This window comes from Blennius ocellaris, assembly GCF_963422515.1.
Source record: "Blennius ocellaris genome assembly, chromosome: 14".
Lineage (NCBI taxonomy): Eukaryota > Metazoa > Chordata > Actinopteri > Blenniiformes > Blenniidae > Blennius > Blennius ocellaris.
Window position 1 is genome coordinate 23,322,110 of NC_137663.1, and position 16,804 is coordinate 23,338,913.

At 41.4% G+C, this 16,804-nt stretch overlaps 1 protein-coding gene across 1 annotated transcript; it reads right to left on the minus strand.

The window, feature by feature from the left end:
* Positions 1–4,302: 4,302 nt before the first annotated feature.
* On the minus strand, positions 4,303–12,812 carry gusb (glucuronidase, beta). The gene is made up of 12 exons (XM_080509147.1): positions 12,542–12,812; positions 11,565–11,750; positions 11,288–11,469; positions 10,326–10,468; positions 9,794–9,981; positions 9,444–9,593; positions 9,174–9,352; positions 8,308–8,454; positions 7,410–7,494; positions 5,916–6,092; positions 5,664–5,799; positions 4,303–5,359 (listed from the first exon to the last, which is right to left on the minus strand). The coding sequence occupies exons 1-12, from the start codon at positions 12,755–12,757 to the stop codon at positions 5,208–5,210; spliced, it is 1,941 nt and encodes a 646-aa protein (XP_080365273.1). The 5' UTR covers positions 12,758–12,812; the 3' UTR covers positions 4,303–5,207.
* Between the last annotated feature and the right edge of the window lie 3,992 nt (positions 12,813–16,804).

Below are 16,804 nucleotides of genomic sequence, written 5' to 3' on the forward strand. Positions count from 1 at the left end.
TCTTTCCCCTTGTTTAATGTTCTCACTTGAGGAACGGAGCTGGCTGAGTGTGTGTGATTGAGGGTGGGGGGGTGTGTGTGTGGGGGGGGGACGGGGCTAAGTGAGCAGAAGTAGAAGACGACGACGGACAGGACAGGACGGGACGGGTCTCACTTGAACAGAGAGGATCCAGGACGGAGGGAGAAGACACACGGGACATTTTGAAACGGTTCTGCAGCTCCGGCTGCTGCACAGCGACTCTGCACTAAAACACTCGGAGGGGGCCCAATGGCGGCCCCCACGACTCGACCACAACACTCAAGTAGGGCGTCGTACGGCCGGTAGATGGCGCGGCGGGGAGGAGGAGGGCGGCGGAACGGTTATAACATTCATACACGGTAGATTTATTTTTTTTCCCCTTCATGTTTACACTTCGTATGAGGTTTAACTTTTTTTTTTTTTTTTTTTTAAAGAGGACCACTACAACTTCACGGGGCGGCGCGAAGAGACGACGACGAGGCGCGTAGATCAGTCGAGATCGTCGGGTTTTGCAATTCTGTAAATAGCTGCTGAGCAATATTCCAGGCTAGATCGTGACGTAGTGTCGACACAAAAGGAGAAATTGAAAAATGGTTGGATCGATACAGACGGGGGAAGAAGAAGAAGGAAGGAAAAAAAAAACAAACATTGAATCTGGAACAAAAACAAAATCTGATCAAGGTCCCAGTCGGGTGAGACGAGGAGGACGAGACGCTCCGGGGCGAGGTCGGGCAGGATTCCATCGTTTCATCCGAGGCCACAGAAACTGAACTGCGGGTTCTTTTCGCCACATGGAGGCGCCCTCACTTTCATTTTCCTCGTGTGAAAAAGCATTCCTGACCGCCACACACGTGGGATCCATAAAGACTTATGTGCCTAAAGGAGTGTTAAGGTGAATTTCTATTTTTGTGTTTTTTTGTTTTTGTTTTAAACATTTTGGGTGTGGGAGAGTAATGTCATGTTAACATCAATTTTTTTTTTTTTTTTTTTTTTTTTTTTGTCACAGGTCCAAGGCTTTATTTTTATGATCCAATTTATTTTTCTCTTTGTAATATACCAGTAAAGTGTTTCTCCCTTCTTCTTTAAAAAAAAAAAAAAAATAGTCTCATGAGGTAGCAAAAGGCTGCTACACTGTGATTGTCTGCGGAGGCGTTTCATTTTCACCTGACTTTTTTTTTTTTTTTTGTTTTAATTTCTCCGTATACATGTGATGTCAACTGAACGGTGACGGTGATCTTACCCAGCTGAGTTACAGTTCATTTGCGGGAATGTGAACAAAAGGCGTTGGAAGACGTGTCGCTGTTTGCGAGGCGTCGCAGAGATGTGAGAAAACTTAAAAAAAAAAAAAAAAAAAAAAAGATGTGTGTTAAGCCATATGTGGAGTCTGTGGGTTCTTTTATTTATTTTTGCTCCGATGCTGGTCACTGATTGGTTCATCTAGCATTGCGGCAGTGGGCGGGGGAAGGGGAGGGGTTTGGGGGGGGGGGGGCGGGGGCACAGATCAATCCCTGGTTTGTCCAGAATTCACTGTTCTAAAGTACTTTATAAGCGTACGAAGACCCGTAACGGTAAATTCCAACAACGTGAGACGTAGTGAAGTTTCCATTCACCTTTCAGTCGACCTCAGGTGCTCCTTTCTTTAATCGAGGCTGGTTCAAGAAAATCATAGCGATATAATGTGGAAATCTAACCCCCTGTCCTCCTTTTTTTTTTTTTTTTTTTAAAGTTTAATTCCTTCTGTTTGCGCATGTTCCGACTGCCCTCCAAACGTACGTGTTCTAGTTTTGTTCCCTGAAGAGCAGCCAGACATTCTTGTCTCTATACGATGGTTATCACTTAATCCTGTGCGGTGGGCTCCACCATTAATAAACAATATTGAGCCTTAAAGCAAAGAAAACGTACTCTTAAATGTACCGCAACATCCTGTGTATCTCAGATTTTAAATATATATATATATATATATATATAAAAGTGAATATTGGCTGCCAGGAAGTGAAAATTGTTCAAACTATGATTTCTTTGGGCTTTGAAATGTAAAATCACAGTCTGAGACGATGGAACCAAAAATTATAACATTTCGGGAACTGCTCTCAAAAAAAAAAATTAAGCACTTATATTGTTTTTGTCATTTGATGCCAACATCTTTCAAACAAGAAAAAAAAAATGGACCCAGTCCTGAAGTCGTCTTGTATCTTTAGTCACAGTCTAACCAGGTCAGCCTTTTTTTTTTTTTTTTTAATCTCAGAACGAGACCACCAGCCTCCACACCGTTTCCCCTCTTTTTCTGGGACGAGTCGTCGTTGGATTTAGTTGCACAAGTAAAACTTTCTTTCTCAAAAAGGAGACAAAAGGATCATTTTTTTTCTTTTTTTTTTGCCAGTTCGTGTGCCGACGTCAAAACCGATGAGCGCTCGTCATCCGGATTCACACCGTCGTGTTTTTGCTTGAAAAGTGAGAGGCTACTTGGGATGTGGTGGTGAGAAATCTCCGCCTGGTGACGGCGTCGAAACCCGATTTGAACCCTGCATCCTCGTGAATATTCATTTCGGCCCCCCCCCCGGAGGTAAAACTGCCATGTTAAGTCGCATCAACCAACGCCAACGAAAGTGCCTTCTGTTTGATCACTCGGGCCTCGAGCCAAAGACGAGCAACAGCCTTGTAAGAATAAACTAAAGAATGGTAACTGCAACCGGCACTTTTGCTTGCCTTCCTCAAGGTGCGACCCCCGACGAAATTGGTGATTCCCAAAGATCTGACGTCCAGCGCGAGTGCAAAGATCCGTTCGGAAGAGTTGCCCGACAAAATGCCCCCGTCGAATCGACGACCGCTCCGTTTCTTTCCTCAAACTCCACTAATCATCACCTTTTATTTGTCTAGCGCAGGACATGTTTGTTAGCTAGGAAAACACTGTTCCAATGAAAAGATTGTAATGTTTCCATCAGTAATTATGCCCTTTAGCTGTATAGACTGTTAACACTTATTTTAGTAAAAATGAAAAAGGAAAAAAAGTTGAGGGGTTGGAGGGCTCGGAGTCCATGTGTCAGCATACAACGTTCATTCAATTCTTTTTTTTTTTCTTTGTGGAGGAAATCTTCGTGGGTTTGCTTCTGTGTTGCCAAATATGTTTTGAAATACTGTATTTTCTTACATGGAAAGTGTTACACGGAACGGCGGTGGGGGAAGAGAACTGTTGCGGAAACCCGGCTCACTTTTGAAGGGAAAAACTGGGAAAAGGTTCACATGAGAACATTTTTTTGATTGTGTCACTGTCATGTGGAAATGATCTACCATTAAAACATTCCCTCTGAAACCACCTGCAACGTCTCGTCCACCTGGGCCGAGTTCAGTATGTTGAGCAGAGTTGCTGCTTATTTACACACATTTACAAGAAAATTGTAAAAAAAGAAGCCATCAAACTATCAGTCATACTTTAATCATATTTAGCTTGTAGCTTCGCTACTGCATGAGCGCCGAAGCTCGTTAAAATGTCGGAGTGCAGGCTTATGTGATGCACCTGAACGCATCACGCGTGGCCTGCCTGTGACCAGTCCGGCAAGAAAAGCCCTTATTTAGGTAGCTGGCTGACGTCACTGCCGACTTTTCTTGTTCTTATGGGTTCAAAAAGGGAGTCTGCTACCAAATTCAAACAATATAGAAGTTTTTTTCTGGGACATTTCACTGCATCTTCCATCTGAACGTATCATTGATATTGTCTTTATGTTGAAATTGCAGGAGTTTTCAGTACTAATGGTTTGGTTTTGCAAACTTTTTTTTTTTTTTTTATTCTAGGTTTTCATATTTTTTACTGCATGCATATTCTATGTAGGTGGATGTAGGCGATAAGCGCTGTAGACAATGTATGATATGAATAATATTTGGCCATTTAAGTATGTATAAACAGGAAAAAAAACCCTCAAAATGAGTTTTTCACCGCTGATGTCGCATTACAGTCTTATCATTCGATGGTTATACTGACAAACACCCTGCACAGCCAATCTCTTTCATAAAAATTTTATGGACGCACCTCTCCAGCATGAACATTTAAAAAAATAAATAAACCCACGTCTCTTATGGTTTTGTGAAAATTAAATTAAGAAAACCTCAAAGCAGTTAAAAGTCTCAACCGTTATCTCTACTGCCACTCAAAGGGCACAAGAAAACCCCCTGATAAGCACGTTTAACACCTTCAGACTAAAATACAAGATTTTATGCTTTAGGATGAGGACACAGAAATACTGGGCTTGAATCGATATTCAGAAATCCACCGTGAGATTCAGAAAGTTTGCAAATCATCTTTAATGATTCCATTCGGACACATCGCAACAAAAGATGTGGATTTCCATTTATAAAAATACAGTTTTTTCTGATAACATTCAGCAGTGAAATTCACATTTACATGAGATGAAAAAGAAATGAAAATCATTTGAAAATTCTAGATTACAACCTCAAGATGTCCCTCATTAACCTGCGTTAAAGCACCAGTCCAGCAAGAGTGAAAACTTTTGTCCCCAAGTTAATGATACAACCTTTTCCATAGATTAATATAAAAATATTTATCCTTCACAATAAACTGAACTAAATGTGAGCCAAGCTCAAAGTTTTAACCCACAGATTTAAATTAATTCTTTCACGCTCTAAAGTAGTTTAACAGAATTCAAACTGTTTAAAATCCCTGCTAATCAATTATAATTGTAATAATTATAATGACATGGATCACTCCCTTTGGTTCATTTTGTTTAATGTGTTTTTGTTTATTGAAACATCTTAGTAAAAAAATAAAATTCTAATTTGTGGAATCTTCTTTGTTTAAAAAGATAAAATGGATGAATGAACCTGAATCTTTCTGCGCAGTGAAGCAAAAACACCCAGAAACAAATGGCGAAAGAACACAAAACTTGTTCAAATGAGATATTTGGAGCCATTTTGGGAAGAAACTGGCAACTTTACATCATCAAACCATCTCTAATGTGGTTGTTTTTCTTTTCGACTTCGCAGTTTTACCAAACAGCTCGATTACACATTTGAAATCAAATATAATGACATGATATTGTGATTATTCAATTGAAAAATTATTATTGAGGCACTTTGGCGAGGAATGTTACATCGTGTTAAACTTTCACACAGCTGAAGATTTAACCTTGTGTGTGACTAAAACACTCCCAGTGTTGTTGTTTTTCCCCCTGTGCGTCTCACAGTGAACAGGGGTACTTGACCCACGGAGGGAGGGCTCCCGTTTCGTTGGCCAGCCTCCAGTACCTCTCCTTCAGGATGAACGCCGAGGCTTTGGGCTGCCGCTGTCTGGTGAAAACGCCCTTCTTGTTGCCCACCACACGGGTGACGCCTGCGGAGGAGGTCAGAGAGGAAACCGCCACTCGGGTTAGGAAACGAACCTTCTGAAGCCTTTTTGGGACAAAGTGACACATTTCTGTTTATTCGCCAAAATGCGATATGGTCACGGTCGTGTGCGACGGCAATGACGCGCCAAAGGAAATGTTTTCATTCATTTTCAAAGGTTCAATATTCTCATTAATAAAAGACTTTGAATGTCATCGCGTCACTAAAAAACAGGAAACGCAAACAAGTCCCGTCGTCACTAAAAGTGAGAAAAGCGCAGTTTGCCGAGGGCGTTTTTTGTGAGTCGCTACCTTGTGCGGTCATGAAGTCCGCAAAGTTCCAGATGAGTTCTCCGACGAAGTAACGGTTCCTCTTCTGGTCGAACGCGCTGTGGTAGTTCCGCAGGACTTCACTCTGGTACTCCTCAGAAAACATCACCGGCGGATCCTGAACATCAAGATAGTCACGGAAGGGGGAGAAGAAAAAATATTTAAAAAATCACTTAATGTGATGGCTGGTGCAGTACAGTCAGGTTGTGTGTGTGTGTGTGTGTGTGTGCTCACACTATGGAAGCCCGGCACTGTATCGGCTCCGTACTCGGTCTGGATGATGGGCTTCTGGTACTTGGCGTGCCAGTTCTCAAACTGCGTGTTGAGCTGCAGCTGGATGACCTCCAGGTGGCCGGGGTCGTGGTACCAGGAGAAGTAACTATTTACACAGAGTACATCCACATAGGGAGCCTGGAGGCGAGAGGAAGGCGGACTTACTGACAAGAATCTCCCCCAAAACAAATTACCGGTAAATAAAAAAATTGTGTGTTTGTAGAAGTCGCCTGTCAAGAGTTTAAAACACGAATCAGGAGGAATCTCCTTAAAGGTTTTTCACTCAATGTCAAAAATGTTCTGAAATGGGTTATTACAGGATTCTTGAAATATTTTGTACATTTCTTGAACCTTCTACTGCATGATGCCGCCGCCGCCGTGCTTCAGGCAGGAAACGCATAACATCGGAAATCGCCAATTTTCTTCTCATCAAACCAGAAAATCTGCGACTGAATCTCACACGTTCCACATTTTCCACTCAAATATATTGACAAATACCCTGCAAAGTAAACGCTCAATGGAAAAACACCCACTTGTGTCAAATCCTCAAACCACATACTTTTACAAAACAAGGTCGTCGGGTATTTGAAGGCACGGTTTGTGTCTTCAAACACCCGACGGCGCCCTGAAATATTTCTCACTGCGCAGGAATGTGCAGAAAATCTTTCAGGCATGTCAACAACGTAGTTTGACTCCCGAGTCAACGAAAGCTTCAGATTCCAAACAGGAAACGTAATTAGGTTGTTTTTATAAGTAACACCTTTTTTTTTTTTTTTTCAGTTCCAACATGAAAATGTACATATTTCTTGAAGTAAACAGTGGAAGCTGTTGGTTCCTCTTTGTTTTTGCTTCTTATTTTACAGCACAGACTGCGAAACGACATTTCCCATCGTGGTTTTGTGAGTTAAAAAATAAAGTTAAAATAAGGTGAAGAGCAACCGCACTCATTCCAATGAAATTCAGCCTAATGGTTTTAAAGTGGTTGAAATGTGAGTGTTTTAAACGTTCAACTGAATCACTTGACATTTTTTCTTTTACAGCTTTTTTGAAATTCTTTCACCAAAGATTATACTTTTATTATTTTTACTGCACCATTCAAAGCTTTAACAACCTTTCAGGTTGAATAATTGACACTTTAGATGGAGATAAAAACTGATCCGTTCCACGTTTTAACGGATTTTTCATTTCAAAATCTAAATTTACAACCATTCGGTTCACGATTTACTTCTACCACGTTGTCCTCAGGTGTATTTCTGGAGGCGTTCTCTCCAGGACTTTATTTTCCCCGTCCCTGCTTTGAGTCGTCGAACACAAAACCAGAGTCACACGTCAATCTCGTTTATCGTCGCCTGCATGTGTGGAGTTACTTATTTCCAGCAGAATGCGGTCCGTTATTATTTAGGAGCTGCCGTCAATCTCCTGCTCAGAAACCGGCGTCGTTCTTTTAGGACTCACCCCTTTGTCGCTGGCGTAGCCGCTGGCCGTGATGTACGTGACGGGGCGAGTCCGGTCCAGAAACTTGGTGTGATTTATCAACGTCCTGCAAGACAATATAACAACGGGGGGGGAGAGACACACACGATAGTTTCCTATTAAATTGTGTCTTATTGGAAGTTCAATTTCAGCTGCTGCAGTTTGACTCCACCTCCACACGGGTGCAGCGTGTCCCCATACCCTGCTGGGTGTAGCAGCTCGTCTTTAACGCTTCAGGTTGTTACAGAGCTGCTAAATAGCGCCTCCTCACTTTAAAGGTCTAGTGAAATGTAAAACACTACTTTGCAAAAAACGATAGTTTGGGTTCTACTTCTAAGGTTTCTCTGACTCTGCCCCATCCCTGTTGTCGCATAACAAAGTTATTTGAATTTTGAATGTGTGTGCACATCCAGTGACGTCATCTATTATTGCCAGAAGCTCCGCCCAGCAGCGAAAATACCGCTGTTTAGCGGCTATTTTCTCGCAGATTGCCTTGTTTTGACATTTTACCCTTGGACCAGTTGGCATAAAAAATGTCCCTAGAAGCGACAGCCAGAGTGTTTTGGAGGTCGAATTTGAATTTCAGTAGGACTTTAAGGTCGGGGTATCACGTGCACATAAATCAAGTGCAATAGAGGGAAGAACTACATCTGGTGAAATGTAAACCGGTTACATATTAGCATAACTGGCCTGAACTGGTTCACTTGTACAAATTTACGGAATTCACTAAATGAAATACTCCAGATATAAATAATAAGCGCCCTTTTAAAGGTTGAATGATGTTTTTTTTTCTTCTTCTTCTTCTTTCTGCAGAGACGATGATTTCCTGAGCCGTCGAGACGTTCAATGACACGGCGGGAGCGAAGTGGTCCATACTTACTTGAAATAAGCAGCCGCGGGGGGCATGTTGGCGGCCGGCTCGTTGGCCACCGACCACATGACCACGGACGGGTGGTTCTTGTCCCGGCGCACAAGTTCGTCCATCACCTCCAGGTGGTGCTTCAGGGAGGCGTTCCCGTAGCTCCGGCTGGAACGACACCAGTCACGCTGAGAAACACTTAAAAACGCTTAAATGTAAAAGCTCTTGGGACATTTTCTTACTGGTTCACAACATTTCAAGATTAAACTGGTGCTGCAGGAGGAACGTGAACTCAAACCTGTTCGACTACGGAAGACTGAATGTGCCAAAATTAATTAGATGAATAAATACACCGTTAATGAAATGTCCTGAATTTATTCAAATTGGAGTTAAATATATAATTAAAATAGCATTTAATTTTATGTAAAAGAAATATACAATTATTTCACTATTTAATCATTTCATTGCTGAAATATGCCAAAATTAAATAAATGAATAAATCATTAAATAATTACATTTGTCATTAATTACTTAAAATAGCAATCATATGTATGAATGTGCCATTAAATAATTAAAATATGAATTCACTATTTAATTATCTAATGATTTAATTACATTTATATATTTCATTCCAATTTAATTAACTATTCAATGGTGTATTTATTGGTTTTATTTTGGCACATTCATCTTTTATTGAAATAATTAAATGAAAAGTTGGTTAGTTTGCATCCGTTGCTGAACATATTCTCGAAACCTCGTGCTCACACCAACTCAAATTTTGAAGCAACACCGAATGACATGATGTCAAAAGGAGTTTTTTTTTTTTTTTTTAAGGAGTTTGAATGAAAAAGCCAGAACCACGGCTCTCGACGAGCGAAGGCCCTCACATGTCCTTGATGCCCACGCCGGGACACTCGTCGATCACCACGATGCCGTGGCGGTCGCACATCTGCAGCATCTCCTCGGCGTAGGGGTAATGGCTCGTCCGGAACGAGTTGGCGCCCATCCACTTCATCAGGTTGAAGTCTTTGACGATCAGCGGCCAGTCGAAGCCTTTACCCCGGATCTACGACACAAGAGCAACAAAACACGCCAGGCTCATACACTTCCTCAATTTTTTTTGGGTAAATGGACATTGAGATTTCCGCGGTACTCACATCAGAGTCCTCATGTTTGTTCACTCCATGGAAATAGAAGGGTTTGTTGTTGATGAGGAACTGCGTGCTGGTGACCCTGATTGTGCGGATGCCGACCGGTAAAGTGTAAACGTCCCCAGTCGCCCCGCCGCCGCCCGCCGCCAGCCGAACCTTGGCGGGAGAATGACCAATGTCAGAAATTGTTTGGCTTTGCGTCTCCGTCGGTAGGTATTTTACTGGATTGTTCACAATTTTCGATAAGACGGCAGGTCGAATTCTTCACGTTTGACATGAAAGTGAACGTTTTATAACAGATATCGAACAACACAGGATCATAGTTTGCCTTTAAAAATATTTCCAAGTCGTCGTACCTCCAGAGAGTAAAGATAGGCGGGAGACTCGTGCATCAGGTACGGCCACCACAGCTTCACGTCGGCCACTTTGAGAACTCCAGACAAGCCGCTGGACGAAGCCACACAGTGGCCGTCTTTATCCACCAGTGTGACGTTGAGCGAGGCGGCGGCGGTTCCTCGGACTGAAACGTTGTACGTCACAACACCTGGAAGGATGAAGGTACACACACACACACACACACACACACAAAATCTAAGTAATACAGAAAGTAATGATGGAACACGAATCTCTGCTTTACGTTCCATACTGAACAATATATCTTTAACTATGTTTATTTCTTCAAATATGTCAACAACGTGAAAGAAAATGCAGCTTAGCTCAACTTGAAATCCTAAAAAAAACCCCCAAAAAACAAAAACTGTCAGTGGCATTTTTAACGTCAGTTCAAGAACGGACAATTTCCCCACCCAAGTTAGGAAACAACTAAAAACCCCCAGTCTCCAGCTCGTCTCTGCAGTGATTAAATGTCAAGTTAAAGTGGTGGTTTACCTGTGCTGTCCACAAAGTCGGTCCACACGGTGACGTCGTCCACGTACGCCTGAGGAGTCGTGTAGAGCAGCACAGACCGATGGAGCCCGGCGTAGTTAAAGAAGTCGAAGGAGGTGCTCTGGACGAAGAAGCCGGCGGGATACCTGCGGATCATCACAACCTGGTGAACAACGATTCTTTGTAGCTAAAACGCAGTTTTAAAGAAAAAAACGGAAGTGAGGATAAAGTGCTCCAAGGATTTATGAAGGATTACCGTTTCACATATTCTAGAATCTTAAACTGAAGCAGGAAAAACTCAAAAAGAAAAAAATTCTTTATATATGTTGGAAAAATAAAGAGTAAAGGAAAAGTTACAGAAAACAAACATTTATGACAAAGTTTAAATGCAGTTTCTTTTTGATTCATAATGTACAAGAAAAGTTAAACGATTCAGATGTTTTAAAACACATAATTAAAAAAAGATATCTTACAAAAAAGAACGCATGCCTTTTAAGGAGTAAGAAGAAATATGGAATCCCACCTTATTTCAACAAAACATTTCAAAACTATTCCATTAATGACCAATAGTCATTTTCTTTTCACAACCTACAAATAACTTTCAACTGATTCATCATTATAAAGACCGGCCTATTTATTACTGTGTTGACATTCAAGATGTTGAGACAGAGACAAAGACACAGCAGGAGGAGCAGGTGAGGATGTCCAGGAAACTACTTTACACTGATCAATGGCGCCACCTGGAGGCGCTCAGGGAAACGGAACGATCGGATTTCACCAAAGTGCAGGACAGACTGTCAGACTGTTTAATGAACAATAACCGCTAAATAATCACGAATAGAAATATTTATAAACATCAACGTCATGTTTTATTTTCTGTGTCGGCTGATCAGGATAGTAAATGTTTGATTTTCTGAGTTTTGTTGGTAAAACCCAAACCGGAACCCTCAAAAAGAGAAAAGTACCTGGTGGTGTCCGTCATGTAGTGAATGGAGCCCGGAGGAAGAGTCTCCAGGGTCAGGGTGTTGTTGATGGCGATGGTGATCCTGCATGGGTTTGTCGGGTCTTTCCGGAGCAAAGTGCTCAACTCGGCCTCGAAGGGAAGGTGGCCGCCCTCGTGCTCCGTCACCCGCACCCCATTCACCCACTTAACAAAATGAGAGAAGGCATCAACGGGACGTTCCTCGAGCAGCGAGACCCCCCCCCCCCCCCCTCAGCAGACACGCCCCCGGAGACACTCACCACTATTGCGTAATAGTGAGCGCTTCCGACTCGGAGGACCACCCTTGTCCCCTCGTCGGCGATCCAGCGACTCGGCACCTGCACCTCCCGCTCGTACCACACCCAGCCGATGAAGTCCCTCAGAGCCGGGTCCTGTGTGACGTCGTTGTAGCTGGCGGGGACGGGCATGTCGATGACGGCTCCCGTCTGCAAGAACACCAACGGGGACAATATAATAAAGTGTTTTAACATTAGGCCTGATGTGAACAGTGAACAGGGCAAAGAGTGCAGCGCCACCTGCTGCCTCTGGAGGCTTGGAGGATGTGACCATTGCTTTGGGAGAGTCAAACAGTGATCCAGTTAAAATCGATAAATTGATCAATAAGTCGAAATAAGTAGGGCTGTTCCATACGATCAAAGGTGTTTTCAGCATCAAGAGACAGGATCTGGTTTTCTTAGGGTGTAGTCCGAGTATCATGTTGTGAAATCTTATATTGTTGGATAATCCCGTGACTATGAAACAAGTTTGGTCGGTATTTATATGATATGGCGTAAGGTAGGCGAGGTTCGAGACTGTTTTTTTAAAAGGTGTTTTATATATCCGATTGTATTGAGTTTTATTGCCGATATTTGAAGTGTTTTCTATAATTGATTCAGTTCATATTGGTTTTTTTGGAAAACTTTGAGATTCACTAATGTAAATTGCAATACAAATAAAATGAATTATTATAATTATTAGTGCTTTGGATATTATTTTGATTAATAGTTTGTAATCGGAATTTAAAAGAGACATATGAAGCACATTCTTGCGGCTCTTTACAAAGGTTTATGGATTATTGAAATGATTTTAGGAGATGGATGTTTATTTTTATTTTATTTCCATTTCCTATTGGCTCAGACTTCCACTGCAGGAATCTGCACTTAACCTCAAACCATTAAACGTTCCTCGGCTCAAACAAACACCAAGAGCAGTTTTACCTGCAGCTTTCTTTGCTCACCTTTGCCAGAGGCTGTTTGTACCAAGCCTCCTCGAAGCTCTGGTTCCGGTTCGGGGACCTGTCCGCCCGGAAGGCCCACAGGCCGTCCAGCTCCTTCCGCTCCCTGGAGGCGGACTCCCGGGGGTACAGCATGCCGGAGTCCAGCAGCAATACCGCGTCCAGCGCGGAGAGGAGCCACAGAGCCCGGAACATCCAGACTTTCTCACCCACAGACATGTTGGACCGCTTCGCAGCCTCCACTGCTTCACAAACACACGAGTTCGTCTGCTTCAGTCACATGACCGCGTCCACGTGACCAGACGGGAAGCTGATGACGTCACTGACCGTCATAAACATCACCGCTGTGAGTAAAGTTTTTTATTTTTTGATTTAAACACAATGGCAATTGATGCAATATATAATAACTAAAAGTTAAAAAGAAAGAAAAGGAGGGGCTGCAGCAGCAAGTCTGCGACGATCGGCTAAATAAACATTCATTGTTATTTTATTTACACACCAGAGTTATTATCGAAATGACTTTTATCTCTTGGATTTAAAAAAAGGAATTTAAAAAAAGGCACAACTACAAAAAAAATGGTAGAATGAGAATTTCAAATATAAAGCTTCAAAATGGAAATAAAATAAGTTAAACTGCTTAGAAATCAGATAAAATGGCCCTAAGCCTCTGTAAATCCTGTCTGTAAATTGTGTTGCTGTGTTTTGGTTATTTTCATCATTTCTGTGTTGATATTAGTCACTGTTAAACCTTGTAATATTATTATTTAAACGTTATCCTGTCTAATTTGATATTTAACTTTATTTCTATATAACCAAGGTTGACCAATGCTTTAAGGAATTACCCTCTGGGATCAATACTTTTATTCTATTCTATTCTATTCTATTCTATTCTTATCTATTCTATTCTATTTTATTCTATTCTATTCTAAATGCCTGGAACAATGCAGCTGCACCTCTGTATAACTGACACCAAGAGGCGCTACACACTCATACATATAAAATAAAATGCGGAAAGCTGCAGCAGAACTTCAATCCTTTTAATTAACTCTGCATTATATAACAGCTTATAATGCACACCTGCAAAGTATTTTACATATATAACAGTTAATGAATAAATGAATGTAGTGAGTGAGTGTGTTGGGGGGGGGGGGGGGGGGGGTGTCTAAATAAAGAAAACAGTTTACTATAAAAAATATCAAAAGCACTTGTGCAAGATATATATATATAATTAGACTTTTATGAAGCTGTGAGCCTTTTAATTGGCTCAGGGCAGTGGTGCAGTGGTTCGTGTGCTCGTTTCACTGAAAATATCCCAGATTATCCAGTTTGCACATTCTCTCTTCTGTATGGTTTCTTCACACAGTTCAGAAAAATGTGTTTCACCTCTTTCTGCTTGCCCTGTGATGGACTGGCAGCCCGTCCAGGCTGCATCCTGAATGGGCAGTATAGAAGGTAAAGCAATATAGAAGGTAAAGCAATATAGAAGGTAGATAGAGGATCTGTTGGATCAAGTCTTCAATCTCCTTCACAGTGATTTTTCTTCGGTGCTCTTGCATTTTTTTGTCCCGAGAGTGTTTGTGACCAGCAGTGTAAACAGGAAAGGTTGCGGTCACTTAAGGCCAGTTGCAGGTTTTACGATGAGGTCACGAGGGGTCTTGTTGTCAATGGGTCAAGGAAACCGACCATAAACCTTGAACTTGTCCCTGGTTTATCATAAACTTGACAATAGTCATGCAACAATATTTGTACTGGTTCAGACTTTCTGTTCGAATGAAGGAGGCCTGGAGACACTGAAAGTCAGCAGAGGAGTTAAAGTGGTGCAATTGTCTGAGTAAAAAGTTAAGAATATGACATGAATGAATAGTTTTGGAGGATCGTTTGTCTTGTTCTGACTTCACAACAGCTTCTTGTCCAAAACAGTCATGGCTCTGGGCATCACAGGTGAAAGCAGACTCTTAGGGTTTCTCTCTGTAATTTTCCTATTAAGTAATTTAATTGACTATGATGAATCGATTCCTATTGAATTGACAGTTAAGTGTACTAAAAGTTAATTTTGATTAACTTTCTCCAGATTAATTTTCCCGTCACTATCGCGTATCGTATTTGTAAATCCTTCTAATTTCCAAATAGCTTAATAGTTTCTTTTGAAGTTTTTCTGTTTTATTTCTTCTTCTAATTATTCATGGTTGACATTTCTTTCACACGCGACCTCCTGTTTCCACTGATGAAACTTTGATCTTGCCGTTTTTTGGAACATACTTTCTCATGAAATCGGAACATTCTAGTGATGTATGTGACTCGACTCTCCATTTCTTGTAGCATTAAAACACAGACAAGATATGTTTTGACTGAGCGTCTCATCCAGACAATCCATACCACTGCCATAGGAAGAAATAATGTAAGGTTCATGGTGAGTTCAGCGTTAATTTCCTGTGTGACGTCTCGACCCGAGGCATTTTCCCACCAGTTCATTAAACGTGTTTTGATATAAAACTTCTTTAAATGTATGTTTGGAGCCATGAATCATTTGTTGGTTCCCACCACGGTGTAGTGAGGCCCATCACACAGCTCTGTGGAAGTAAACACAGAAACATTTAAGAAACTTTCGTTATTGAAACACTGGACAGTCACACAGACCGGCACTCAAGCTTACAGGCGACTCTAAAATCAAAAAGCAAATACATGTCGTAGGACAGAGTGACAGTCTGAAATCTTCATAATGAACCACCAATCAACTATAATCTGTATTTAACAGCAATATCTCTTAATTAATCTCTTTATTTCCCACCAAGACGTCTTTTTTGAAATTTTCCTACTGTTAGCTTGAGCCTGAAATGTATTTATTGCCCTGAGAAAAAGACTGAACAGGTGACACCGTCACACTTGTTGCATGAGAGGAGCAATCGTGAAGTAATCTGTAATCTGCTGTGTGCACATTATTGTGCAAAAGCTACAAGGAGCCGCTACAAATTTTGCCCCGAGACGAGAGCGTCAGGTTTTTATGCGACACCATGTGAAGCTTCATGGAGCCCGACAGGCTCCACTGAATGGAGAAACGACCTGCCATCCTCAGCCTGTCCACTTCCACCACTGTGGTTCCACATCAACACACAGGATGTTTTCCTTCCCTCTGCAGAAACCTGCTCTTTCCGTTTGCAGCTTATTGTCAAAACTTGCTGCATCAAACCTCATTCCCTTATAGATGAGGGTTTTTTTTTAATGTGTGGGAGGATGAATCCCCTTTTCACATCAAGGACTAATTTATGGCCCGAATGTCAGGCTTTCTAATGTTTTTTCCACATTATCAGACGTTATTGTTTAAAGGATCCACAGACAATAAGAAGCTTAACTCTCAAAATAAGACTTTGAAATATCGACTAAGCCTCTGCTGTTAGAACTGTTTCCATGTTCTGTACTTATATCACTATTTCAATTCGGATTTTATCCACAAAAGTATGTTTTTATTCATGTGTGGAGTCATTTTTGCCATTTTAACCATTTGACCAGCCAATCCTCCTTCTAACACTTTCCCCTCTGATTATTTGAGTAATATTTTTTTGCAGTTTTTGTCTTTTTAACCACTATAGCCTGAATAAGCTTTTTGAAAATTAGCCAGGTCTGCAAATAAAACTTAAAAAAGAAGAAGATACAGATGTGCTGAAGAGCGACATGTGGCTTTATAGCAGCAGGTTGCATGTGCTTACATATACATATGTTTATATATGCTTTTTAATTGACCTACCTGGTAAAATAAAAATGTTATTATTAGATTATTTATCAGAATCATTTTATCTCTTTTCAAAAGATGATTAGTTTTACTGTCTGATATGCTTTAGTTTTTTTAGGATTTGGTGAAAATTGGCGCTCTCTTCCAACGAGGTGTTGCTTCTACAAGTTTGACTTCTACTCTCTATGTTCTACACATTTTCAGAGATGCATCAGATTTTTAAAAAAAAGAAAAGGAGAGGAGCTGAACAAAAGTCACAACCTCGACCAACAAAATGAAACTGGCAGGTCACGGTCACATCAGCATGAGGAAAGGGGGCTTCGCTTTTGGCGAGTGTGTCCATCCATGTGACGTCGCTCGAGTCCTCTCTGTCCTTCAGCCCCCAAAATGTCCCCGACTGCTGTTCAACAACGAGGCGACTGACGTTTGACCCGTTCGTCATCCGTCCTGAGACACCGATGTTTGCCTGCCGGTGCAGATTGTGACGAATTATAGTTGTTCTGCATTTGTTCATTTCTTCCCACATGTATTTCCCAATG

Excerpts from the sequence above, each read along its gene's own strand:
- gusb (XM_080509147.1), bottom strand. The coding sequence starts at position 12,757 with ATGTCTGTGGGTGAGAAAGTCTGGATGTTCCGGGCTCTGTGGCTCCTC. Across the intron at positions 11,751-12,541 it reads ACAAACAGCCTCTGGCAAAG|ACGGGAGCCGTCATCGACAT; the intron begins GTGAGCAAAGAA and ends GTGTTCTTGCAG. Across the intron at positions 10,469-11,287 it reads TACATGACGGACACCACCAG|GTATCCCGCCGGCTTCTTCG; the intron begins GTACTTTTCTCT and ends GATGATCCGCAG.